The 27,352-nt window shown below is 37.6% G+C and overlaps 2 protein-coding genes across 2 annotated transcripts; one reads left to right on the forward strand and one right to left on the reverse strand.

The window, feature by feature from the left end:
- Positions 1–1,995: 1,995 nt before the first annotated feature.
- Positions 1,996–11,406, forward strand: LOC132104514 (nuclear migration protein nudC-like). Its single transcript, XM_059510040.1, has 9 exons — positions 1,996–2,186; positions 2,552–2,629; positions 3,096–3,308; positions 3,386–3,460; positions 3,848–3,961; positions 9,460–9,654; positions 9,741–9,824; positions 9,996–10,114; positions 11,183–11,406. The coding sequence occupies exons 1-9, from the start codon at positions 2,112–2,114 to the stop codon at positions 11,232–11,234; spliced, it is 1,005 nt and encodes a 334-aa protein (XP_059366023.1). The 5' UTR covers positions 1,996–2,111; the 3' UTR covers positions 11,235–11,406.
- A 12,554-nt stretch (positions 11,407–23,960) lies between these two features.
- On the reverse strand, positions 23,961–26,805 carry LOC132104784 (T-box transcription factor T-A-like). Its single transcript, XM_059510325.1, has 8 exons — positions 26,536–26,805; positions 26,049–26,313; positions 25,776–25,910; positions 25,626–25,687; positions 25,480–25,541; positions 25,235–25,408; positions 24,866–24,989; positions 23,961–24,788 (listed from the first exon to the last, which is right to left on the reverse strand). Exons 1-8 carry the CDS (start codon positions 26,718–26,720, stop codon positions 24,524–24,526), a joined length of 1,272 nt encoding a protein of 423 aa, XP_059366308.1. The 5' UTR covers positions 26,721–26,805; the 3' UTR covers positions 23,961–24,523.
- Positions 26,806–27,352: the final 547 nt, after the last annotated feature.

Raw genomic sequence — 27,352 nt, forward strand, 5'->3', positions numbered from 1 at the left:
AATTTATGTTAACAAATGAGACCCTTCTGTAAAGTATTACCCAAGAATTTTGTTAATTTGACCAAATAAATGCAAGTGCAAAAGTTACATGCAGGTTGTAAAAACACTCTTTGTACTTAATCTGCATTTACATAAATTATATACATGTATGACAAACTAAAATAGCTTTGATGTCATATTGAAACTTCTATCGTAATTTGTAATAATGATGAAGATAGACAGATAGATAGATTGTCTTTGATGTTTGCGGGATGTCTCTCACCTGGAAAGTGAGATGCTCTTGAGCGAGATGCAGGAGGAAGATCCAGCTGTTCTGAACAAGAACGAGCCGGTCGTTCAGCAGCAGATTTGGGAAGGAAGGTAAGCCCTTCATGAGAGAATCGTGTTATCAGGACCACAAAGGCTCGGTGGCAGATGGTCTCTGGGTTTCTCAAGCACACTAAACACTTAGAGCGACAGCTGCGTGTGTCTGGATAACTGAAGTGTGCAGAGGGTCATTCATGGCTGCGGATGCTGAGGAGAACTGAGCGAGGATGCTGGTCTCATTCTCCTCTGATGTAAATCTGGTGAGCATCTGTTGTCATTGTGACAGACAGCACTCCTGAACGTCCTCCGAGGCTTATTTACAGCAGCTCCTGTAGTATGTGACTGATCCTCGGCCTTGACCTTTCTGACCCTTACACAGCTGGACCACCTCATTTCTCCACGTCAGGTTCACGAGCTGAGTGATGGTCAGCGTGGGGAGAGCAGGGGTTAATGACATTCATCACACTCATCTGTCTGTAGACTAATAGAGTCATGTTATCTGCTGCTGCTGAGTGCAAATGATCATAACTGATGGATGGACATCTATGCCAGTGAAAAGACATCAGCAATCCGGAAAAAAAGAAAGAAAGAAAGAAAAAATGAAAACGAAGCCCGTGTGGCACTTTTCAGGCACATTCATAATCCTGTCTCTTTTTTGGCTGTTGACGTTAATAGCGTGTTTTAATGTCAGAAATAATTTTACCACCAAAAACGCATCTAATATTCTCTCTGAGTTTCCATGTTCCTTAACGAAAATTAGTCATGGTTTTAACACGAATAACACCTAAACTTATCGTTCTTATCGTTTTTGTGGTTATAAAAACAAACTTAAGCCAACAATAGCCTTTAAAATGACTTCAAATGTATTATATAAAAACAATGAGGCAATAATGATTGGTTAATAAGGCTGTTAAAATACATAATGCAGGCTAATAAAAAATAAACAAGTTATGTACATTACATGTTATTACAAAGGCCTGGTAATTGCTGCTGTTACACTTACAGGACAATCAGATCCTTGTTGGCCAAACGTTTGATTCAAATATTAACAAAATCTTTCATTTTTGGCCAGCTTTTTGCTATATGATGACACAGCCTCTATAATTTTTTTTCAACAACAACAACAACAAAAAACATGTGGACATCACAACCCTTACAAAAATAAACCATGCTTTTATCATAGTAAAACTACGTAATTTTCTTTTGTATGACTGAATGCTGTTGAGACTATAAAATCAGTTAGACAACTGTATTAATAAAGTTATAGCCATAGGTAACTGTCTAGAGCTACAATTGTAATTTGTAAATAATACAATTTATTTACTTTTATATTTAATTATAGTAAAATTTTGACCCCTATCCCCTATCCTCCTGAGAAAATTGTTATTTGTTCAGTTGTTTTATTTATTTATTATTTTATCTTGTTGGGCTGCAATACTACACTGACTCCCTTGTATTTGTTGTGTTATTGTGTGTTTATGGGGTTTGTTTCCGAGAACGTTTCTTAAGCGTCATATAATAAAGATGTCAATGCGTGTGTCGTCAGAGATCTCTAGAAACGTCTGCTCTAGAGGGCCGTGCGCGCGCTGAGAACCGCGTTTCCCACTGCGCTTCCCAAAGCTGACAGCTGATTGGTTCGCGCGGTTGACCTTCAAATGTCATAGATTTGATTGGTCCTAAAGATTGTGTGGGCGGTCCTTGTATCTAGGAAGTAGTGTTGGCAACACACCGACAGTAGCGTGACTGTAAGCTTTACGCTCAACATTGTAGTTTTTATTATCTGTTATCTGAAGTTAACGGTGGAAATGGGTGATGAAGAGGAGAAATACGACGGGATGTTGCTGGCCATGGCGCAGCAGCATGAAGGAGGAGTGCAGGAGGTAACGTTAACATGTCAACATTAGCAGCCGAGCTAACTGATGCATGATGACTTACTACAACAGAATAATAAAACATCAGTGTTTACGTTATTAGTGAAAGAGGACTGGACTGTTTATTAGTGTTGACTAGGCAGGCTTATCATTTAATGTTTGTTTATAAATGCACAAGATTCAGGGTTTTGTTTTAAAAGCTACATAGACAGCGTTTGTTTGCTTGTTTAAAAAGGTTAATGTATTTTACTCTATACCCAACACATAAACCTGCTTTCTATAATTTGCAGTCACAGTGAGACACTAGTGTTAGTTGTTGTGATCTACCTTCTTTATTCAGATATTCCTCTCATGTATTCTTCCTTATTCTTCAGCTGGTGAACACGTTCTTCAGTTTTCTGAGGAGGAAGACTGATTTCTTCACCGGAGGAGAGTCTGGAGCCCCAGAGAAGGTCTGGATCTGGACTGAACTCTGTCAGATGTGTCTGTGACCTATCTCTATATTTCAAACATTTTTGAGAAGTATCATGCACTATCGGTGAGATATTGGCAATAAGATGCATTTCTTTGAATAAAAATGAAAACTTTTATTCAGTGAAGATGCATTGCATTGATCAAAAGGGGTTAGAAATTTTCTATTTCATATAAATGCGTGTCTAGCAGAACGTCAGAGCTGCTCTTTAAATTAAAAAAAATAATTGAAAAACTACATAAAAGTCAAAGGAAAATGCATAACAGTAGCCTTTACAACTGTTAACAGGTTTTTCTAGTTTTCTGAAACCACCAAAAATTTGAAAAACAAACTATTTTAATGTGATTATTTTTCCAAATGAATTTTTGTCATTATTTGTATTCTGATTCTGCATGCGCTGAGCACCGATCAGTGATTGATCTGCGTTCCTCTCTTTTGTCCTGTAGCTGGTTAAAGAGGCGTTTGCTCATCACAATCAGCTCGCCCTCAAAGCCCAGAAAGAGAGAGAGTCCAGACGAGAGAAGGAGAAGAAAGAGAAGAGCGACAGAGCTGCTAAACTGAAGGAAGAGGAGAAGAAGAGGAAGCTGGACACAGAAGAGCCCAGAATCAAAGAGCTGACAGACGAGGAGGCCGACAGACTCCAGTCACAGTTAAATCAGGTGAGATTCGTGCCATCTTCAACTCTCCCTTTAAAAACATCGAATGTGATTGATCTGTAACTTTCATCATTTCTCAGACAAAAGAAGAAAAGAAAAAGGCTGAAGAACCTGAGAAAACAGATGGCGATACATCAGAAAAAGACAAAAAAGGGGTAAGTGGGGTTTATTTCATTATTGTTAAACATACCAGTGAAAAGTGAACTGATGATGTATTTTTGAGCGGCTCTAGATCAGGGGTTTCAAACTTTTATTGTCAGCCGAACCAATTCATTTAATTCACATTCACATTTAAGATTTTACATTTACTTCACATTTTTATAAACCTGTAAATTTCTTTGCAAAAAAATGTTTTTTTTTTTTACTTTTTATTTTTTATTTATTAGATGGTATCAACTCATAAGCATACCGTATCAAATCAAGAACCCCCTGCTATTCCTCACGACCCCCACTTTGGGAAACCCTACTCTAGATAAATGTCTAATGCTCTCTTGTGTGTGTGTGTGTGTGTGTGTGTGTGTGTGTGTATGTGTGTGTGTCAGTCGGACTCCGAAGGAGAGGAAGATGAAAAGGACAAAGACAAGATAAAGCCCAATGCTGGAAACGGAGCAGATCTTTCAAACTACCGCTGGACTCAGACTCTGTCTGAAGTGGACGTGAGTCTTATCTTTTCTTATTATCCAGACATCCACATCACATTGGAGTCCATGAATAAAACCAAATAATCCCCACATCAGAGGAAATCAACAGATGCACAAGTATAATGCATGGAGCCCGTGCACATCAAATACAGATGTTTTACTCTGACTGTAGATAAAGATTTTCATGGAGGAAATTAACCAATATCCCTTTGAAACATACGGCCATATAAAACTTTAACTCCTGATAATGAAAACTGCCTAAACACATCTTGTTTATCCGAACAGTCTTTTTATTAAATGTTGAACACATTACAGATTTATGAATGAAGGTCATTATCATAAATAACAACAAAGCTGGTTGTGGGAACCGAACAAATGAAACTGGATGAACTAGCCACTGTAAAGTCATTTGTGTGTGTCACGCCTCTCAAGGACAGGAAGTGAGATCCACCAATCAGAGGCTGTGTTTACACTGCACGTCTCAATGCACAGATCTGGGGCCCGTTCTTCGTACGTCGCTAACTCAGTTAGCTGGATTTGATTGTTGACGATTTGGCGTGATCTTGGATTATTTGGTTCTTCGAAGCTCATCCCGGAGCTGCTGTCATAGCAACAGGTCCGTAAGCTTAAACCTGCTCGGGAGCAGCTTATTTCATGTAAACAGGATTAGATCGCTTCTTTTCAACCAGAACTGATACTCAAAATATGTCTGCTACCACCGCTACTTTATTACAAGAGTATCGTACTGATCCAGGGACAATAATTTAAAATAATAATCATTAAAAAAATTATTAAAAAATAATCTAAAAATGCTGTGTAGTCCATAACAGCCTACTATAGACAGCCAGTTTTACTCACTGAAATATTTATTTGTCATAAAAGTATTACTTCATAATTGTATTAGAGTCTTACACACATGCTATACAGATAATAGAGTCGTGCATTATTTTGAGTGATGACCGCTATTATAAGAGTGGCTTGATGGAGCGCAGGAGATGCTGATAACATGATATTGACCCTTAAGAAACTTTCATTAATGCTGTCACGTAACAAATCTGTCCAAATATGAAATTAAATGAATAGATCATTTCTACATTGAAATAAAAATGTAAAGACTGTACAACTATTATAAATTGCGAATATAAATAATTGGGAATCATGATTTTTTTTTTTAATAAAATAAAAACATGCATCTATTATCTGTTTCATGTATCTATTATAACATTTATGTAGTTTTGTTTGCTTGGCTGTTTCCTTATAAAAGTTCAGAAATTTGTCAAGTTTCTCGGGTTTACAGTGGCCGTGCTGTTACAGTTTTTCTCAGCCGCTTTGGTGCATTTCTCAGATCAGAAATGAAATTCTCAAAACTTCTTGTACAACCTCCACATCATCTAGTCATTTATACACATCACAAAACCAGTTTCTCATTCTTTTGAACAAGTTGCGATTACTTTTGTAAATTAATGCAATTGAATACACACATTTATCTGCGGTTTCCTACATTATCAGTTGCTAATGTCATGTTGCTCAAAATGTATTATATAGTTTTCTGTGCAATAGTCTTACCCCTCAAAACATCTAGTCTTTAGTTCAACGTAGTGCTGGGCGGTTTGACCAAAAATGTATATACCGGGGTTTTTTTTCAAAATTATACCGGTTTACCATTTTTTTTTTTTATGCATAATGCATTTTCTGCTGGTTGATATTCCAAGAAGTGCTTGCAGCTAAGGTGCTGGAGCAAATTGCTCGTGTTGCCGCCTTTGGCGACAATTTTAGCCCGACAGCACTTGCATAAAATGGATATTATATATGCATAATCTGCCTGCGGTGCATATGCAGTCTGCAGCACGGACTCATTGTGCTTTCACACAGGACGCGTTTGCAGTCCGCTACCGATCCACGTCTGTTTAGTCCACAAACACAACATTTGTTCATTGTTTTGATTTCATATCATGTAAAAAAAAATATATATATATATATATTTTTTTTTTTTCAGCAGCGTAAGTCTTTTAACACAGAACAGTAACAATCTTTCATATAGACATTAGTTTAAACTAAATAAATATAAACAATGCATTATTCATGCATTTTACTTCTAGGTTTGTATAATAAGCTGCTCAAGCAAGCGGCAAAACATTTAAACACAATAACTCGCCTGCTTTTCTTGTTAAAATATTTAAAATTAAAACACCACAGACAGATACAGTCTCGTGCATTTTGCATTTAAATCTTTATCACAAGCAATCCCACGGGTCTTAATGAACTTCGTTTTTCTGCTTCCATAAAAGTTAACATATATATTGCATTTCCTTGTTTATCTAAAAGTGCTCTTTTTCTTGTTTTGAACCTAGCCAAAAACCCATGTGACTGCGTTTCCATGTCAATCCATGTTCATTTTTCCCGCGAACAATGCGCTTTCACTTTAATGCCCGTTTCACACATACTCCGTCTGCGGTGCGTATGCGTTGCATATTTTTTTACGCACCCATGTTAACGGATTCCAGCGTTCACACTGCATGCGGTTGCGGTCCGTCAGTGTGTTCCAGGAGCAGTGCAGCGATCGTTTACGTACCGAGTCTATTTTTGCTGTGCTGCATGCGCTGAATTAAAGTGACAGCGCATTGTTCGCGGTAAAAATGAACATGGATTGACACGGAAATGCAGTCATTTCACAATAAATGTATATTAATTAAAGCCTACTGTGTTTCACACGCAACACATGGGTTTTGGCTAGATTTAAAACAAGAAAAAGAGCAACTTTAGAGAAACAAGGCAACATTATATATGCACTTTTATAGAGGCAGAAAAACAAAGTGATTTAAGACCCGTTGGATTGCGTGTAATAAAGATTTAAATGCAAAAGGCACGAGAGTCGACTGTTTCTGTCAGTGGTGAGTTTTAATTTTGAATGTTTGTGATATCCTAACAAGAAAAGTAGGCTAATGTTGTGTTTAAATGTGTTGCAGCTTGTTTCAGCAACTTATTATAAAAACCTAGCAGTCAAATGCATGAGTAATACGTTGTTTATATTTTAATTTAAATATGTCTATGAAAGATTGTTACTGTACTGTGATGAAAGAGTATCACAATGCTGAAAAAGCTTTTTGATTTGTTTTTTTTTTGTTTGTTTTTTTTACATGATTTGATATCAAAATAATGGACATGTTGTTTTTTGTGGCTTAAACAGTCGCGGATCAGTAGCGGACTGCAAACACATCCTGTTTCAAAGGACAATGAGTCTGTGCTGCTTCAGCACCACCTACGTAACCCACTCGGACTGCACACGCACTGCAGACGGATTATGTGTGAAACAGGCGTAATTCAGTGCCTGCAGCACAGCAAAAATACTCTTAAAAGACTCGTACGTTAACAATCGCTGCACTGCTCCACTGCTGATGGACCGCAACCTCGTGCAGCTGGAATCCGTTAATACGACTGGACTGTGTGTAACAGGCGTTATAACGTAACACCAGAGCTACCCCTGTCTATGGTGTACCCTCACCACGTCTCGCAGTCGCTGCTTAGAAGTGCAACATTGTGAAGGGTCCGTCTGAAACAGTGTCGCGCGGCCGCGGCGCAGCATAACATTCGTTCCGAACGCTGAGTAATTAAATACACCGGTATCGTGGTATATTCAAAATTAACATCGTAACGAAAATATACACCGGTTTTTGGTATGACCCGGTTTACTGCCCAGCACTAGTTCATCGTATAAGTCATTAAATGCAAAATGGTTAATCTAGATGTCATAAACATAAACTTTACACATTATCATTAGACTTTTTGTCAGTTTGGCATGAATTGTGCAAGTGAATCTTTACTAATGAAGAGAATGTAGATGATAAACCAATGATAAACCATTTCTCTGAAATAGATGAAAGGTTCATCTCATGAATCTTCAGTTGGAAAGCTTATACTGTATAGACAGAGGACAACACAAGAGTTACACATTCTGACAATTGACTTATTTTCATCTTTGTGCCCTTATTTCTTTTTCCTTTTCTATATCACAATGACATTTTAAAGGTTATTTATTTATTTAGTCAGACCACGACCACTAGTAAAAGTGTAACTGGGAATTCTATCCAATCTCTTTCAGTCAATATCCCACATACAGTAATGTGTAAATGTATACTTTTGAAATGATTATATGGCATACATAAGCATATGGCATACTGTTCAATACAGTAGTTTACATCAGAACATCTCTCTAGAGTACACTGTTATATTGACAACATGACTAAGCAATTTGACTAAGTCTTATCCATAAACTATGACACAAGGACTTGTCTTCTGATGGCACTGACATGTTCATTGACACAGATATTTATTTTTGAAAGACGAACTAAGGATTTTGAGCAAGAGACTGGCAGGTAATCCATTTTTGATAATTGTACGAGTTGTTTTGAGAAATGAAATGCACTTACTGTTCTGCGAATGTCAAGGATGATTCGAGAAATGTACCAAAGCAACCGAGAAAAACTCAAATTATTTACATAATTCACGTCGAGTGGCCATTTGGCTGTCATTTGCCAGCATGGACAACATCTGTCAAGGATGATTGGCAGCTCAAAATCTAACTGAACAGATAAATGATTGTCGATAATGACGGTAATTTTCATTTGGTATGTTTTTTATACAGCTTGTTGGAGGTAAAATTCTTTAGTGAAATAAAGTAGCGCTAAGATCATATCTATTAAAATGAATTCGAATGAATTACTAAACGACAGAGAGAGTGTGTGAAGCTTGCAAACAAGTGAAAGTTATCACCTCATTGCTAAAAAATATAATGTATCTTTTAGTAGAGAAGCTGTTGGCTTTATAAAATTCACGGCGCAGAGGTTGAAAACCATGTTTCCATCCCAATAAAATGCGAGCGCATACAGTACACCGGCATTAAAACGCTATCTTTATGGGCAAACGTGTCAAGTCTCCTTTATTTATATAGTGCTTTTTAACAATACAGATTGTAACAAAGCAACTGAGCTGCATTCAAATAAAATTAAATTAACTAAATTAAAAACATAAATAGTGTGTCAACAATGCAAAAGACAGTTCATTGAATTCAGTGATCCTGCTCAGTTCAGTTGAAATAGTATCTGTGCAATCAAGTCAATGAAATCACTGGTTATTGCTGTGGCCCTCACATTGGGAGTTCTGCAGATATGTGATGTTTAGATGCAGATCAGATGTCCAGATATCGGATATCTGTCTGATTTAAAACCACATTTGGAAACGGCTCAAATCAGATGCAAAAAAATCGGATCTCATGTGGATTTTTGTGTTTACATGTGTGCATCAAATTCAGACCTGTGTCAAGACATTTTTTTCAGTGGAGAATATCTTGTGTTTGAACTGTGGTGCACATGGATATACTCCACCCAAAATCAAACGGGGAAAAAAACAAACATTTTGCATAAAGACAACAACGCTGTGTTGCATTTTAACATTATTTCATGGAAACTGCGAGGAAGTTGTGATGAAATGATGTGATGTGTGACCTGCTCTCGCAGCTTGTCGTGCCGCTGGACGTGAGCTTCCGTCTGAAGGGGAAGGACGTGGTGGTGGACATCCAGCGGCGGTCCCTGAAGGTGGGGCTGAAGGGTCATCCACCTGTGATCGACGGAGAGCTGAGCCACGAGGTGAAGGTGGAGGAGAGCTCCTGGCTCATAGAGGACGGGAAGGTGCTCACCATTCATTTCGAGAAGGTGTGGACGAGATAATCATGTACAGATGGTGTTTACTTGAGCTTGTGAAGTGCTGGGATGACTAATGATGCACTCGTCTATTCCAGATAAATAAGATGGAGTGGTGGAGCAGGTTAGTGACCACAGACCCCGAAATCAACACCAAGAAGATCTGCCCAGAGAACTCCAAGGCAAGAGCTCACCGTTTCACATTCAGTGCTTCTGTGTTGATTTCAAACTCACTCTTGATGAATCTTTTGTGTGTGTGTCTGTGTGGACTAATGCATATTTAATTATTACATGAGCCGGGGATTAATCACACCCTTCCGTCTGGTGCCGTGTTTTAAACTGACCGCCCTCAGCTGTCGGATCTGGATGGGGAGACGCGAGGCATGGTGGAGAAGATGATGTACGATCAGAGGCAGAAGTCCATGGGGCTGCCCACCTCCGAAGAGCAGAAGAAACAGGACATCATGAAGAAGTAAGAGCACAGTCATGTGGTGCCACCGGAAAAACAGGAATCAGGAAATGATGTCAGAGAGAGAACACCCGCAGACCCTCATGACCTTCTCTTCAAATATTAGATAGTGTGGTTTGTTTTTAATGACAAGACAAGGTTAGTTGAGCTTGTGAAATGTCATGTTGTGTGACAGCCCAAAAACTCAATCATATTCATTTATAGTATTTGTTTATTAAAAAAGGATTTTACTTTGGGGGAAAAATATTATGCACTACCAGTAAGATATTGACAATCAGATATATTGCTTTGAATATAATTTAAAAGTTTTATTCAGTGAGGACACTTTAAGTTAGAGCCATATATAATGATACTAATGGATAATGTTAGCAAAAGAATGCTTTTTTTTTACCGTTTATTCATCAAAGATTCCTGAAAAAAAATGCATGAAAGTTTCCAAAAAATATTATATAACTGTTTTTGCATTGATAATAATCAGAAATATTTCTTAAACCACAAATCATCATATCATACTGATTTCTGAATGATCATGTGACACTGAAGACTGGAGGAATGATGCTGAAAATACAGCTGCACATCACAGAAATAAATAGCATTTTTAAACATATTAGAAAACAAGAATTTTAAATTGGAATAATATTTCACAATATGACTGATTTCTATTCAAATAAATCAATAAATAGAGCGTTGGTGAGCAGCAGAGATGTCTTTCGAACAACACTTTCAGTCCCCTCTGGATTCACTGATGCTCTTGTGTACGGATGTGTCTCTGTGTGTGTGTGTGTGTGTGTGTGTGTGTGTGTGTGTGTGTGTGTGTGTGTGTGTGTGTGTGTGTGTGTGTGTGTGTGTGTGTGTGTGTGTGTGTGTGTGTGTGTGTGTGTGTGTGTGTGTGTGTGTGTGTGTGTGTGTGTGTGTGTGTGTGTGTGTGTGTCTCTCTCTCTCTCTCTCTCTCTCTCTCTCTCTCTCTCTCTCTCTCTCTCTCTCTCTCTCTCTCTCTCTCTCTCTCTCTCTCTCTCTCTCTCTCTCTCTCTCTCTCTCTCTCTCTCTCTCTCTCTCTCTCTCTCTCTGCAGGTTCATGGCTCAGCATCCAGAGATGGACTTCTCCAAAGCCAAGTTCAGCTGAGAGCCTCTGAATCTGTGAACGATCTGTGTCTCATCTTACCCTCCCGCTCGGCTCAGACGTGGTTTCTTTCTGTTAGATGACTGTTTGACTAACAGTTTCACTCTTGTGATGATGGAAGTGTTATAATGCGCCATGTCTTGCTTTTTTTTTAAATAAATCATTTCAAACCCTGCTTGTTTGTGTCACTATTATATTGGCAGTCAAGTGCCACACTGATGTAAAATCGTTATGATTTAAAAGTTATGTAATTACTTTCTGATAAGTGAATTTTAGATGTGACTGAAAATGCTTGGTAGCATGATTATACGGAAGTCCTTAAGAGGCAATTAAATATGTTTTTTTTTTTTCGTCTTGTTTTCTCGTTATCACGACTGAATTATCTCATTATCTCAACATAACAAAAGTTCTCCAACAGCTGTCAGTACAGAGCTGAGGATAACTGAGTTACTGGGTTCATATTGGCCCAGATTGTACGCGTTTAATTGTTAAATGCTTGAATCAATAGGATTATTTATTATTATGCTCTTACTACGGTTCACACTGGTGTATTCACGTCTGTGTGTATCAAACCACCAGAGACTTTCATGGAGAGATTTTGAGTTTGAGCTCCCCCTCTGTGTGTAGAAGCACTTCTGTCCTTATAGTGTGTATGCATATGAAATGTCCTTCTTAACCACAAATATATACACACACACACACACACACTTCCAGTAAAGGAGGTATTGGCAAAATCTCAGCTGTAGTAAATCAGTCTTGTCTCTACAAACGCATAATCTTTGGGATATGAAAAAATCCCTACTGGTAAATTACTGTATTTTTTCATGAAATATTTGTGTGCTTTATATACAGTAAAGAAGGTAGGCCTAATGGCAAAATGTCACCTGGTGTTAAATTAGTTATCTTAGCCAGGGGCGCCTTGATAACCCCTAAGTATTTTTTTTTTTTTTCGCTTCCTGATAATTATATACGTCAAATTTCGATTTGTTTTTTTTATTGATATGCTAGTTTAAAATGTTAATATAAAAGAATATGCAAATTCGCTCTTCGCAGGAAGGTGGCGCTTGTGGAACAGCAGAATTATAGCCTATACATGAGTATACAAAACATTATTACAGGCATTATACAGAGGTAATATGAAAAGAAAATGCTATCAAAACTTCCCGGGTGAAATGTGAGTTCACAGGTATGATTTAAACACCATAAATTACACAAAGTATTCCGCATTCGTCATCAGTAAATCGAAACAACACTTGGCAAGTCTGCATACGTATATGTGTGAGTTTGTTTACAGAATGCTGTTGTCACTGCTTCAAACTCCCATAAATACAAATAATTATTCACAAAACATAATTTCCCAGCAGCAATTGGGCCCCGGCAGTGGGCGTGGTCAACCTGTCACTTCAATAGAGAGTGACCAATAGATAAAGGCCTTTTCATCCTGGTGAGTAGAGACCGCCCACTGAGACAGATTCACTGCGAGCAAATTATTCATCAGGGCCTGTATTTATAAAGAATCTTAATGCAAAAAGTAGCTCCTAGTGACAGAATTCTTAGAAATGTGGGCGTTTACTCTTAAAACTAAAGAAAAAATCCTAGTAAAGAAAAAAGTAATTCAGAAAGCATCTTAACCCTTAAAAGAGGTCTTAAGGTCAAACTTGTTAGGAGCACAGACGAGGACTTTTAAGAGGCTTAAGAGTTTCTTTAGCAGAGGAGAAAATGACAGAAAGACGAAGAGGCAGAAGAAATGTGTTGCAGACAATGGATGACTGTAAGTTAATAAGACGCTATAGATTAGATCATGTAGGGATCAAGTTTGTGACTGATCTTATTAGAGACGTGCTAACATCTCCGACACAGCGCAGAAATGCCAAAGCGCCAGAAATTAATCACTACATTATGATATTTGGCAACTGGGAAAATGCACCAATGCAATAGTGATGATTTGGGTCTGTCCCAACCTTCTGTAAGCAGCCGTGTCACACAAACAATTACAGCACTTTCAGAACATCTTATTGTGTCACAGTTCATTTCGTTTCCACTGGACATTCCCACCTCGCAGGCTCAAAAAACTGCATTTATGAATATAGCAGGCTTATAGGTGCGCACAAGCAGGGGGAATGAAACGGTTAATAGTTTGTGCTAAACGCTCCCATGTCTGCTTCTTGTCCCTTGCTGTGACACCCAGCCCAAACTTTCCTTTAAGAATGGCATTGTGTTCATCCACTAACTGGGCTAACAGTAAGCACTGTTCCTCTGTCCAGTTTGGCTTTCTCACCCTTCTTGGTTTTGATTCCATGTTTGATACATTAAAACCAACATTCAAACCGCCACTTAAATAGGACAGGTCAAATAGGAAAAATTACGCATGTAAATTCAAAGTGAGAATTAGAATAGACTCTACACTTAAAATCACTCTTTTTTTCCTTCTTGGACAACAAACTAATCACAGTCTTCAAAATATTGTGTCAAACATAGCAACGGGATCAACCCCGCCTCCTCACTAAGATGAAACTTTTTTTGTCTTTTCCTTACTCAGAGTTGCTCTCAGATCGGTCCCGAATCGCTCTTAAGCTAAGACTCCTACGTAAAAGTTTTTAAGCTAAATTAAGAGTTTTCTGAGAGGATTCTTAGAATCTTTATGAATACGGGCACAGATCCATAAAAAAAATCACAGCAGAAAAGAGAGCAACATTTGTGTTTGAAGTGCACAAAGAAAAAAAATGTAAAGATTGACATGCACTGCAAATCATTTTATCAATTTCTTTCTTTTTGAGCTTTAACCCTCTGGGCTTCTTCGTAAATGGGTTACACTTAGCTTCCTCCGGGTCAAAAAAGACCGAAGCCTTAAAAATGTAACTTTTTTTTTCCCAGGAAAACCAATCAAATATATTTTTGTTCAATAATATTTTTTGTATATTATTTAGAATTTTTAAAGATTTTTATGATACTTTGCATTAATTATATATTTTTTATGAGCAATTTTTTCCATTAGAATTAATATATATATTTTTATTTTATTTTAATTTTAATTTTTTTTCAATAAATGCACCATTGCACATCAAAATAGAGTGCAGGCCTAAAATAAAAAAAAATTCAAGTGAGAAGAGCGCCATCCAGTGGCTTTAAAATATAATAAATGTGTGTAATGTCCTGTAACCGCCTATAGGCTGCCATAGCTTTTTTTAATTTATTTTTTTTATTCCCATTTGGAAAGAAAAAAAATCGAATTACTAAGCAACCACTGAATGGAACAACACAATCTATATATCATTTTAAAGCTTAGGATCTCAGCTTTTTAATGCATCTAATCACATTTATTAACTCTTAACGAGTGCTGAGTAATCCCTCTAAAACCGAGTGTACCGCCAGCAGGCGCCACCTAGCTGCGAAAATATTCATTACCATATTTTTCAAAAATATTGCCTTGATTAACACAAAGTTGATGTCATTTGAAAGCTTAGGGTATGACCTTTACAGTGAATGTATCCACTTTGAAAAAATCTTAAGTATTGCTGAGTTATTTGGTGATAAATACAATTTCTTTTTTTTTCATAATCTATAAAATAATGTACTGCAATGTGTCAAAAACATCATACAGCTCATGAAACATTCACAGATCATTGAAAATGGCACTTCATTTTTTACAGCATATTATTACAATTACAATGAGCCTAAAATTAACATAATCTATTGCTTTTATGACTAGATATTCTTCATGGAGAAACAATTGCCCATGAGGGGGCGTCAAAGACTGTACAAAAAGGCTATCTCTGTTCCAAATGCTGTAACTTTTGATTCCTTTATCCAAATTATTATTATTTTTTATCCAGATGCAGCTAACATGTAGGGGGACTTCACTAAAAAAGAATTTTCCTCCTACCTTATTTCCTTCCTGAGTTATTCCATGACAAATAAGAAAGATATGCAAAATCATAATACAAATTATATATATATTTTGTCTTTTATCCGCAATTTCTCTGCAGGACAATGTCTAAATGTAATCTAATTTATATTTTTGAAAAATTTAAAAAGAGTTCTTTCAAACGATACCTACCTTTTGACTCTCCTTGCTATAGTTTTGGAGTTATTATGATTATATAGTAAAATATAGCAAAATTTGCTGTTTCAGTCTTACCAGTTAATTTCTCTGTGTGTGTGTGTGTTTGTGTGTGTGGGTGTGTGTGTGTGGGGGGGAGGGTGTCTTATTTGCACTCTTGATGTTTTAGAGTGTCACCCCTTCATTGCTGTACACTTTTTTTCTGCACAGTGGCTGATCTGTAGTTTGTACCACCAAAGTTTCTCTGAGTTTTCGGATTTTCTTGTATTTCCCATTCATTTCCTATGTGGGTCATTTTTGACCCGTAGGAAGCTAAGTGTGCAATTTTTTTTTACGACCCTTTAACATATCAGAATCATCTCCTTGATTTTTTTGTGTGTTCACATAGGTAATACAACAAAAGTCACCAAGTTTCATCCCCCTCCGATGAAGCAAAAAAATTTAAAAATTTAAAACGTACATGGTTTCGGTCTTTTTTGACCCGAAGAAGCCCAGAGGGTAGACTTTTTTTTTTTTGCAATCTTTTATTTTTAATTACAAATAATTCGTTTGATTGAATGAAAAAGACAAAGAAGAAACTCCATAATCTTCTACCTTTCTACCTTCCACCAATTTTTTACGTTAAGCATTTTTTCTGCTGTTTTAAGATTTGAAGAATTTGAATGTTTAAACATTTTAGTGTATTACTTAATACATTCTAGATCAAACAGTGTTAATAGGTGTCTGATTCACCTCAAGCAGCACAAGAGGGCAGTGTTGTCCACTGATCACTGACAGTCCTTCTCCTGGCCGACAGGTGGCGCCCTTGAGCCCTCCTGTTTTTTTTTTTTGTTTTTTTTTGTTTTTTTGCTGCGTTTCTCAAATCAGAAATGAAATTGCTTGTACAGCAAAACTGCTTGTACAACCTCCACATCATCTAGTCATTTATACACATCATAAAACCAATGCCTCATTCTTTTGAACAAGTTGCGATTGCTTTTGTAAATTAATGCAATTGAATACACACATTTATCTGCGGTTTCCTACATTATCAGTTGCTAATGTCATATTGCTCAAAATGTATTATATAGTTTTCTGTGCAACAGTCTTACCCCTCAAAACATCTAGTCTTTAGTTCATCGTATAAGTCATTAAATGCAAAATGGTTGATCTAGTTGTCATAAACTCTCAAGCACATTTATTTTTACACATTATTAGTAGACTTTTTTTGTAAATTTGCCATGACTTGTGCAAAGTGAATCTTAGAGAATGTAGACCAACAAATGATAAACCATTTCTCTGAAACAGTTCAAAGGTCATGAATCTTCAGCTGGAGAGCATATACTGTACAGACAGAGGACAACACAAGAGTTACAAATTCTGGACTTATTTTTTATTTTCATATTTTTAAATTATTTGTCCTTTTCTATATCACAATGACATTGTATAGGTAATTTTATTTTTTTTTGGTCAGGCCACTAGTAAAAGTATAACTTGGGATTTTATTTTAACGTGGTTTTTATTTTTATTATTATGTGGGACCTTCTACAGAATCTTATAATAATAATATTCTGACATGATTACAGTTTTTTACAGACGCTTGGACACATTTCTCAATACTTAGGTCACTTTTGCAAAACTCTTCACACAGTTCTCCTAACCAACTTTCAGCTTGGCAAAGCAGTTCATTTCACATTCAAAATGCACTACAACTACCAAAACACTTTATTCAGGTCTCAAATCAACTCATTCTTCCAGAACACTAGCCAAGATTGACAGCTGACGAACACACTTTGTCAACCACAAAACAATGACCTAAAAACACTAACAACATGTAGCATTATACAATCTATTCTTGTGTAAAACAAGGACACATCTCTGTTTATAATTCACTGCAATACATGTTACTGGAATGAATCAGACATGATGCAGAATTCGTCAATATTTTATGTAGAGAAATTCCAAAATACAAGAATTTGTATCCACACCATCCACTGATACAGATACAATAGTAATGCTAATCTACTAATTGTCCAATATATTTCATTCAAATATTACTGTAGAAATGTAGCAAATTGCTGTCTTATTCAGATTTGTATTATGTTATTGTTTTGAACATAAGTTTAACAGTTTTGAAAACAGTATGGAAGCATGTGCAAATGGACTTGTTAGTACAAAGAGTTTTGGCAGTTGTTGTGTCCGAGTGAGAAAAGAATTCATGAAATTTGAGAGATGTAGTCATTGAATGCATTTTGTGCCAAAGCAATGATAATTGATCCTCAGTTTAGCCCACATAGACTTCTGTTGTGCTCACTGTGTGAAGAGTTTTGCAAAAGTGACCTAAGCCTGATTCTTTCACGCTGCTGCGTGTAGATTCTGTGCAGTGTGATTAACAACCAGCGGCTCAGTCCCCCGCTCACCCCTGCCTTCAGAGAAGCTACGGTGGCCCACACAGGTCAAGATATCGTCGGTAAAGACAGCAGAGAACAATGAGATTTCTTTACAAAGGTAAATCAAATTATATTTACTATATTCAATAAATCGATGTTATTGCGAATGTTAATGAAGTTGTTCATCATTGTGTCCGTGTTTTATTTGCAAAAACAACAAAGTGACGAAACGCGCACTTTAGAGCAGTTTGTCCATTTAGTAGTGGTGGGCTATACTGCAAAATTTGGTATCGATCCGATACCAAATACATATAGGGTCAGTATCAGCGATACCGATACCAATACGATACTTTTTACTTAAAAAAAAAACAAAAAAAAAACACTTTTGTGTAGGGGAGTGCAGTAGGTCTATGTCATTATTTCTGAGGTGGATGAATGGTTAATTATTTAGGCAATATTTTTTATTAATGTATTGAAGTCCACAAAATTATTAGTTATTAGGTACTGTAGAATGAATTCTTTACAGCCTTATAAAATAAAATAAAAAAAATAAAGAATAAAAAAAATCTCTCCCTTTTTTCTGGTTTTAAAAGCAAATGAAATAAAGTGCACACAATTATTACTGATGAACAAACAAAGAACAAATATACCTGTGTAATTACATTCCCTGAGCCCCCCTTCTGGACTTCAATGTGCCATCAGCTTCGCTCACTCTGTTCGCTGCTCCTCGGCGCGTTGTGTCAGTGAGTCACGTGACGACACAACAACGAATCACAGCAGAGCAGCAGGAGGGGGAGGAGTAGCAAAGTGGGCCAGGATGTGAAAGCAGCGTTTGCTCAGGATTGTAGAGGTAGAAGACACGAGCAAAGTATAATGAACCCAGATGAGAGATATTTGAATTTAAATATCGATTCAATTACAATTGTATCTATCCGATACCAATACCAGTGTTGGCATCGATACTATTGATATTTAGATCGATCCACCCAACCCTACCATTTAGGGCTTCTGTTGAAACATGATGGAGACTTGAGGAGACCCGCGGTGTAGATAGAAATAACTCAATCTAAAATAATAAAAACACAACAGTTCATTAAGAAAGTCTTCATACACCTCTGAAAACATAGTTATGTATATTATCTTGCATTTCTTTGAATAAGTCATTGTAAATATTACACATTGCACCTTTAATGTTTATTTGGGTATTTTTTTATAAAACAATTTCCTGGAAGAGTTTTTTTGTCATGCATTGTTTATTTGTTTCAGATGTAGTTGCTTATTATGTCTTTTAAATACTGAAGCGTTGACTCTCAGCCCCTCCCCTTACGAAAAAGATGTTTATTCAAGTGTGCTATCAGTATACTTCTTTTACTTTTTATGTACTTCTCAGAAATGGTGTTTAAAAAAAGAATGCATGAAGCTAGAATAAAATGTTGTTTAACACAACCACAACATTTATTTTTTATTTTGTTTTATTATTCACTTTATTATTCCAAGAAGACCAACTATTTAGTGAACTGGTAAGTCAGTTAGTCTATTCTGTTGTTTCTCTTAATTCGGAAAATAACTGGTAACACTTGCTTTAAATATCTTCACTAACACTGACACGAGCAACATTTGTACAGCATTTATTAATAAGTTAATATACTAAACTGTATTGTGATATTGTTCATTTCATGTTTGTTGATAATAAGTCAAGTTATGTTAGATAATACAACTTAAAAGTGTAAAAATGTATGAATGTGATGTTTTAATAATCTCCTGTGTTTACTTGATGTGGCGACTAACGTACTAAAGCACTGCTGTCTTGAGTAACGACTAAACGAGATTTTGAAGAGACCTGCTGTGTGTGTTTTCATCAGTTATTCTGAGAGACGTGGTGAAGCACGAAGCAGCTGTAATGTTTTATTTGGGACTGTAGCTCTGGGACAGAGAGCTGGAGCTGCTATGTCTCACCCAGGTACGAGAATTTCTTCATTAACGAAGGCACACAGACATCAGAGGGCGAGGTGGGTTTGTGTGGGGGTGAAAGGCAAGAGAGATGACGGGCAAACACAGCTCCAGGACGGGCCGCTCCAGACTTGACCACTTGTTTTTGGCAGCAGGGACCCATAACTCATCCACAAGCCCATGCATTCAGACTCGCCATTATAACCCATGTGTTTACCCAGTCATGCACTGACTGCAGGGAGACCGGGACATGAAGACACTTTGGGATTGTTGATGGAAAACAAGGCATCTGGGTTATTCACTGTCATGTGATCTGCTGTTGTGTGGATGCTGAGCTGTTTTTTGGACTTCTGCCAAACATTTCAGTTAATGTTTAGGCCAAATAATTCAGGTTTAGTCTCATCAAGGTCGTGTCTGCAGGTGGCCTTTCTTTTTTCTTGCAATCCTCCCATAAAAGCCACATTTGTGGAGAAACTGTGATATTGTTGTCACATGCACACAATCACAAAGTCATAAATTCCTGCTTTCTCTTCACAGTTGCTGTCGGCCTCTTCGGTGTTACACAGGGATTGAAACAACTAGAAAGAGTAGCTACATGAATACAGAGCACAAAGTCAGTCTGGGAGAATGACTAATGTATGATAAACACATAACTCTCACCAGCATTGTCTCGGTCATGTGTGATGTTAGCAGTGTTAACAAGCAGACAGTGGATGAACGGAGGAGCTTAATGAGTGTAGCAGCACACTTCAGAGCTCAGGCCTCTCGTTTGTCCTCACAGTGAGGGTCCTGCAGGCCGTCCTCTCCACACACACTCTCTAGAGCGTATTTACAAGACACACTTGCCAGGAAGACAGAGCTAAAGACCCAGTCAAGCTGTAATGAATGAGGATCAACATGTGTGTGTGTGTGTGTGGTTTGCTGCTTAATTTATTTTTATTTTTTTGGAACCTGTGATATTTTCTTAAGATTCTTTGATAAAAAAAAGCATTCACAAAAAACTATAAATCATATACGGTATACATATGCATGCACACACACACACACACACACACATACATACAGTATTATTATATACATATATTACATACATATATATATATATATTACATCCATATTCAAATTAAATGTAACTGACGATCTAATAAGGGCCAACAATTTATTATCGTAATATATTATTATTATTATTATCGTTATTATATTATTTAAACTGAAATATCCTGTTCTCCGGGACTAAACTAACCTTTTATTTATTCATCTGTTGTGTCGTCATCATTGTTTTTTTTATGTATTTTATTTTTCATTTTAGCTGTTTGGACTGCAATACTATACTGATGCCCTTGTAGTTGTTGTGTTATCGTGTGTTTATATATATATATATATATATATATATATATATATATATATATATATATATATGGTGCTGGTCATATAATTAGAATATCATCAAAAAGTTTATTTCACTAATTCCATTCAAAAAGTGAAACTTGTATATTATATTCATTCATTACACACAGACTGATATATTTCAAATGTTTATTTCTTTTAATTTTGATGATTATAACTGACAACTAAGGAAAATCCCAAATTCAGTATCTCAGAAAATCTGAATATTACTTAAGATTTTTAGAAATCTTGGCTGACTGAAAAGTATGAACATGAAATGTATGAGCATGTACTGAACTCAATACTTAGTCGGGGCTCTTTTGCCTGAATTACTGCAGCAATGCGGCGTGGCATGGAGTCGATCAGTCTGTGGCACTGCTCAGGTGTTATGAGAGCCCAGGTTGCTCTGATAGTGGCCTTCAGCTCTTCTGCATTGTTGGGTCTGGCATTCGCATCTTCACAATACCCCATAGATTTTCTATGGGGTTAAGGTCAGGCGAGTTTGCTGGCCAATTAAGAACAGGGATACCATGGTCCTTAAACCAGGTACTGGTAGCTTTGGCACTGTGTGCAGGTGCCAAGTCCTGTTGGAAAATGAAATCTGCATCTCCATAAAGTTGGTCAGCAGCAGGAAGCATGAAGTGCTCTAAAACTTCCTGGTATACGGCTGTGTTGACGTTGGACCTCAGAAAACACAGTGGACCAACACCAGCAGATGACATGGCACCGCAAACCATCACTGACTGTGGAAACTTTACACTGGACCTCAAGCAACGTGGATTGTGTGCCTCTCCTCTGTTCCTCCAGACTCTGGGACCCTGATTTCCAAAGGAAATGCAGAATTTACTTTCATCAGAGAACATAATTTTGGACCACTCAGCAGCACATCCAGTCCTTTTTGTCTTTTGGCGCTTCTGACGCTGTCTGTTGTTCAAGAGTGGCTTGACACAAGGAAAGCGACAGCTGAAACCCATGTCCTGCATGCATCTGTGTGTAGTGGTTCTTGAAGCACTGACCCCAGCTGCAGTCCACTCTTTGTGAATCCCCCCCACACTTTTGAATGGGTTTTGTTTCACAATCTTCTCCAGGGTGTGGTTATCCCTATTGCTTGTACACTTTTTTCTACCACATCTTTTCCTTCCCTTCGCCTCTCTATTAATGTGCTTGGACAATGAACAGCCAGCATATTTTGCAATGACCTTTTGTGTCTTGCCCAAGGTGTCAGTGGTCATCTTTTGGACAACTGTCAAGTCAGCAGTCTTCCCCATGATTGTGTAGCCAACAGAACTAGTCTGAGAGACCATTTAAAGGCTTTGCAGGTGTTTTGAGTTAATTAGCTGATACGAGCGTGGCACCAGGTGTCTTCAGTATTGAACCTTTTCACAATATTCAAATTTTCTGAGACACTGAATTTGGGATTTTCCTTAGTTGTCAGATATAGTCATCAAAATTAAAAGATATAAACATTTGAAATATATCAGTCTGTGTGTAATGAATGAATGTAAAATTCACTTTTTGAATGAAATTAGTGAAATAAATCAACTTCTAGATGGTATTTTAATTATATGACCAGCACCTGTATATATTATAGATAGATACCCTTTGTAACATTATAAATTACTTTACTGCCATTTTTGATCAGTTTGCATCATTGCTGAATAAATGTATCAATTAAAAAATAAATCTAATGCCCAAAACTTATGAACGATAAGGTTTTGCTGTTGAAGGTCAGTGCACAAATGGGTAACAACTGACACTCTATTTTGAAAAATATTTTTTTGTTTATTTATTTTTGATATTGCACATAAGCACTCATTTCAGCTCATGCATTTCTAAGTGTACATTTTTCTACCAGCAGCAGCATAAATACATGTTGTTCTTGCCTTGGTTTACTCATTTATTACAAGTTTTTGTCTCTCGGCATTTAAAAACCTGTGCGTTATGTAGAAGTGCTCATCCAAGCAGTCTGCAAAGAGTTTACAAAGAGCTTTTCAGGACTTCATGCTGTGAGAGCTCAGATCCTCCACACAGGTCAACAGAGATCTGTTCAGAAACACACACACACACACACACACACACAGCTGGCTGTCACATTGCTCCTTCATTATTGTTTGCCTGTGGCCCTGCGACCCTTCAGGCTTCATTTACGCTCAGGTGTTGAGTGTTCGATCACGGCCTCAGAGCGCAGATCTCCAGCGCTGTCAGAGACATCAGCAGCTCAATAAGTACTACTATTATTATTCATATTATTATTAGTCCCTGGTTAAAATCTCAGAGACATCCAACAATATACATAAAAGACATATGACACAAATATATATATATATATATATATAGAAATGTGTTATGTGTTATACACCACTGAAATTCATTTTTCATCAAGATGTTGAACTATAAATATGAAGTGATAGCAACTGCAAATGAAGTGGTTAAACATATTTTTCTAAAGAAAGGCTTGTATTTTAGCAGATTGATAATGTACAATACCTAATTTAGACAGAAGAAACGCTAAAATGTATTCTGAACAAGCACATTTTTAAAGCCTGCTATTAATATTGAAATGTTTCACAGGAAACAACCATTGAAACATTGCTAATTCAATTTGTAAACATGCACCTTCTTAAATTGATTGATATTCTGATAATTATAATTGTGCTTTTTTGTTGTCCTTTCAATGTCAAGATTTGTACATGAAGTCATTTGTATTATTTGAAGTTAAATAATAAAGGCTACTAAAAAGTGTTTGACGGGGGAAAAAATAAAATATTAACATGAACAGCATTTTTTTTTAACAAAAATATTTTGCAACACTATTAAAGCTTTTATTGTTAAAAGAAAAAAAAGTAAACTTTTGAACAATCCGAATGTTTAAAGGTTGAAGGTCAGTGCAAAAACAGGTAAATAATATGATAAGCATTAAAAAAATACAAGTTAAGTAAAGACTACTGACAAATATTTGACAGGAAAAAAAACTTTAATTTATTATTAAAATGACATAAATATAACTCACCAAGAGTGTAACAAATACAAATAGACAGATATGTACAAATGATTTCTCTACAGGACAGATTGCAGACAAAAGGGTCACTTTTCAAACTGTTTTCAAACTAAACAGCAAAGAAAGCACTGTTACTGTTACTGTAATACCATTAAAATGGGCATTCATTTCTTTTTATTTACACACATATACATTTTAGTTGGTCAACAGCTCGATTTGGTCTCATTACTATTTTAGATAATTTTATAAGGGAACAATGAACACCATACTTGGTCCCATTTTTATGCCTAACGTCTAAAATTCGAATGATGGTTTTTGCAAATATAGATAGCAAGTGATTGTCTCTCGCCAGGTCTTGATTGCTTTACTTCATTCCATACAGACATGGATTAAGAAAACCAGCCTGTTTCCATTCGAAAGGCATTCTGAACGTCGAAACCACGAGAGGCTCTTCTGCGTTCCCACTGGAAGCAGCGTCTGTAGGATCTTCCAGTCAGATGGAGTCCAGAGAGTCCCAGTCTGATGGCTCTCAGTAGCTCTGTGCCACAGGCGTCCAGGACGCTGTGAGCCTGGCCATGGAGCTCTCGAACTGAGCGTCTCCCACGCCCACCTCGCTCAGGCCCGGGTCATACATAGAGGAGGGAGAGGACACGGGCAGAGAGGAGCTCAGCCCTGAGTACGACACCGAGGAACCGCGCAGGAACTGAGACGTCAGGCCGCCCGAGATGGACCCCGATGCTGAGCCCGAGGGGGTGAGGGTCGTCCCCGCCACCGACCACAAGCTTGGGTACTGGCTGTAACACAGGAACTGCACAGTTAACCAGCGAATCCACTATAAAACAGATCTCTGTTTAGATGTAGAAGCACTGACCTGGTGTTGGAGGTGGTGTTGGTGCTGTGGGCCAGGGAGCCCATGCCACTGGAGTTGGGTATCTGCAGCGCCGACCAGCTGTCGTGAGAAGCCAGACTTCCTGAAGAGTTGTCCATGTAGTTATCTACAAGCACAACACAAGAACCAGATCAATGAGATGCAATAAAAACCATTCTGGTGTAAGAAACTACACTCTTAAAAATCAGTGATGTCATAGAAGAAGCATTTCTTAGAAGAACATTCTAAAAATCCAAAGAACCTTTTGTGAAATAGAAAGATTCCATGATTGATTGAGGTTCTTCGTGGAACTGCCGATGCTTTATTTTAGGGGTGTATAATGGGCTGACACATGAGTTAAAGTGCTCTTACTGCTGGTGGTGCTGCGGTGGGGGTAATGGCTGGGATATGGAGCAGCTCTGTGGTTCCTCAGGCTGGAGTATCTCTCGCAGTACGAGCCAGACGAGTGAACCGGGGCCCCGTTGAACTGAGGAGGGCTGCTGCCGGGACCCATAGGGCCGTTACTGGGCAGGAACCAGCCACCAACTGCTGAAGGAAGACACGTGTTAAACGTTCTATAAGAGACAGTTTGAGGGGAGTTTTAGTAGTTTACTCACGTTGCGAGTATCCAGATTGCTGGTTGTCAGTGCTGTGGTCTGGGACGTCCTTGTGGTCACTTCTGGTGAAATCATGTTCAGTTGTAATAATGTCAATAAACGCATAACTGAAAAATGATGTCTAGTAATTGTATTTTTTATTGTACCTTTCTTTGGCATCCAGGAATGCTTTGGCAAATGGGTTGTGCTTGATCTTCAGCGCTGTGATCTGAAAATGAATTAGAGCACATTAATAAAGAGGAAAATGTCCTTCAAGGTTGAGGATGCATCTCAGGCTTTACTCAACAAACTCTCACCTCTTCATTCTGATAAGCTGTGACCGCTATAAACTGAGTGTCAGGAAAAGACTGACTGCTGATCATTTTCTGGATCCCACCGACTTTCACTATGTGAATCCTGGGCTCGTATTTGTGCAAAGAGTTCAACATAATCTAAAAAAAAAAAAAAAAAAAGAAATACAATTATTTTCATATTTAAAATAATTAAATAAAACATGTCAGCTAATAACAAAAAACTGTACATGTTTTTAATGATTGATTTCTCCGTTGAGAACTAAAGAGTGTCTTTACCTGTCCTCCTCCATTGAGTTTATTGGAGAGTTTGACTTTGCTGAAGGAGATGGGCGCTTTCATCCAGTGCGCGCCGAAGTTGGGTGAGTCTGGGTGGATGTAGACGCAGCTCGGGCTCTGAGGCTCGGGTTTCCCTCCCGGCACCCATTCACCGTTCACATATTTCCACCGATTATTATCGGCCGCCACGAAGTCCAGCAGGACCGAGTACATAGCGTTGGGGTCCAGACCGGTGACACTGGCCCTGAGCACGGGAAACATCCGCCTAGAAGAGGAGACAAAGACTGGTTAAAGACTTTTAACAGAATTCACGTGAAACGCGACCGCTAAAAAACTATCGGAATTTCTCTCTTCAAGATTTTTTTTTATGTTAAGTAAGATTAGGAGCATTAACGCAAAAAAAAAAAAAAATTTATAAAAAAAACTAAAATATTTCGATAATTTAAAGTAAGTGTTTTAGTGCATCTATTGTTAAATCCCAACTGACCGTCCAGTTTTAGTGACAATCATTTCATTAGTGAGCTCTTTGAACTTGCTCCATAGCTCCGCGTCTTCCAGGGAGAGTTTAATATCGCGCTCCGACGCGTCGCTCTTCTCGCTGCCCTCCTGAAACTCGCTCTTCACGGCGCTCAGCAGGTGATCCAGGCGCTGGTCGGGACTCGAGGAGCACATATTTCCGGTCAGATAGAGACTGAGATAAGTCCGAGTGCACTAGATCCTGTGTGGTCGCGATGCGTTGACAGCGCGTCTCTATCTGCGCTTTCAACGCGCCCGGGGTCTTTTTAAAGGCCCGATACTGAGCTCCCGCTGTCACGGGGCGTGACCCGGAGCGCGAGACCAGCCCCGTCGCGCACTAATAGCGCCCGATAATCTGTCGCCACAAAACGGAAAGTATTTTTAACTTTTAACATAGAAGTCCATTACAAAGTGTTTGAAAGTCTACAGTCAATGAAAACATTTAAGATACAGCCCTTTGAGGTAAATAAATAAATAATGGTAACAATTAAGTAAAAAGAGGATATTGACGTCATGAACAAATGTATAAGCACAACTGTAACAATTCATTAATTAGGGCTTCTGTCTTTCGTTGAAATATTTCTCGCAATTTTATTTTATTGGCGAGTTTGCAACATTTTTTATTTTTAATAAAGCCTATTTTCGTTATTATTAGTCTATCAAGATTTGACTTTGGATGTGTGTGGCAGGATAGTGGCCTAATCCAAACTTGTTTTCCTATTCTTGACCTCGTCTTTGAAACAAAAGAAGGAAGAGACGGTGTCTGCCTTTGAACTCAGTTGTATATT

Source organism: Carassius carassius, chromosome 25, assembly GCF_963082965.1.
Source record: "Carassius carassius chromosome 25, fCarCar2.1, whole genome shotgun sequence".
In the NCBI taxonomy this organism is placed as follows: Eukaryota; Metazoa; Chordata; class Actinopteri; order Cypriniformes; family Cyprinidae; genus Carassius; species Carassius carassius.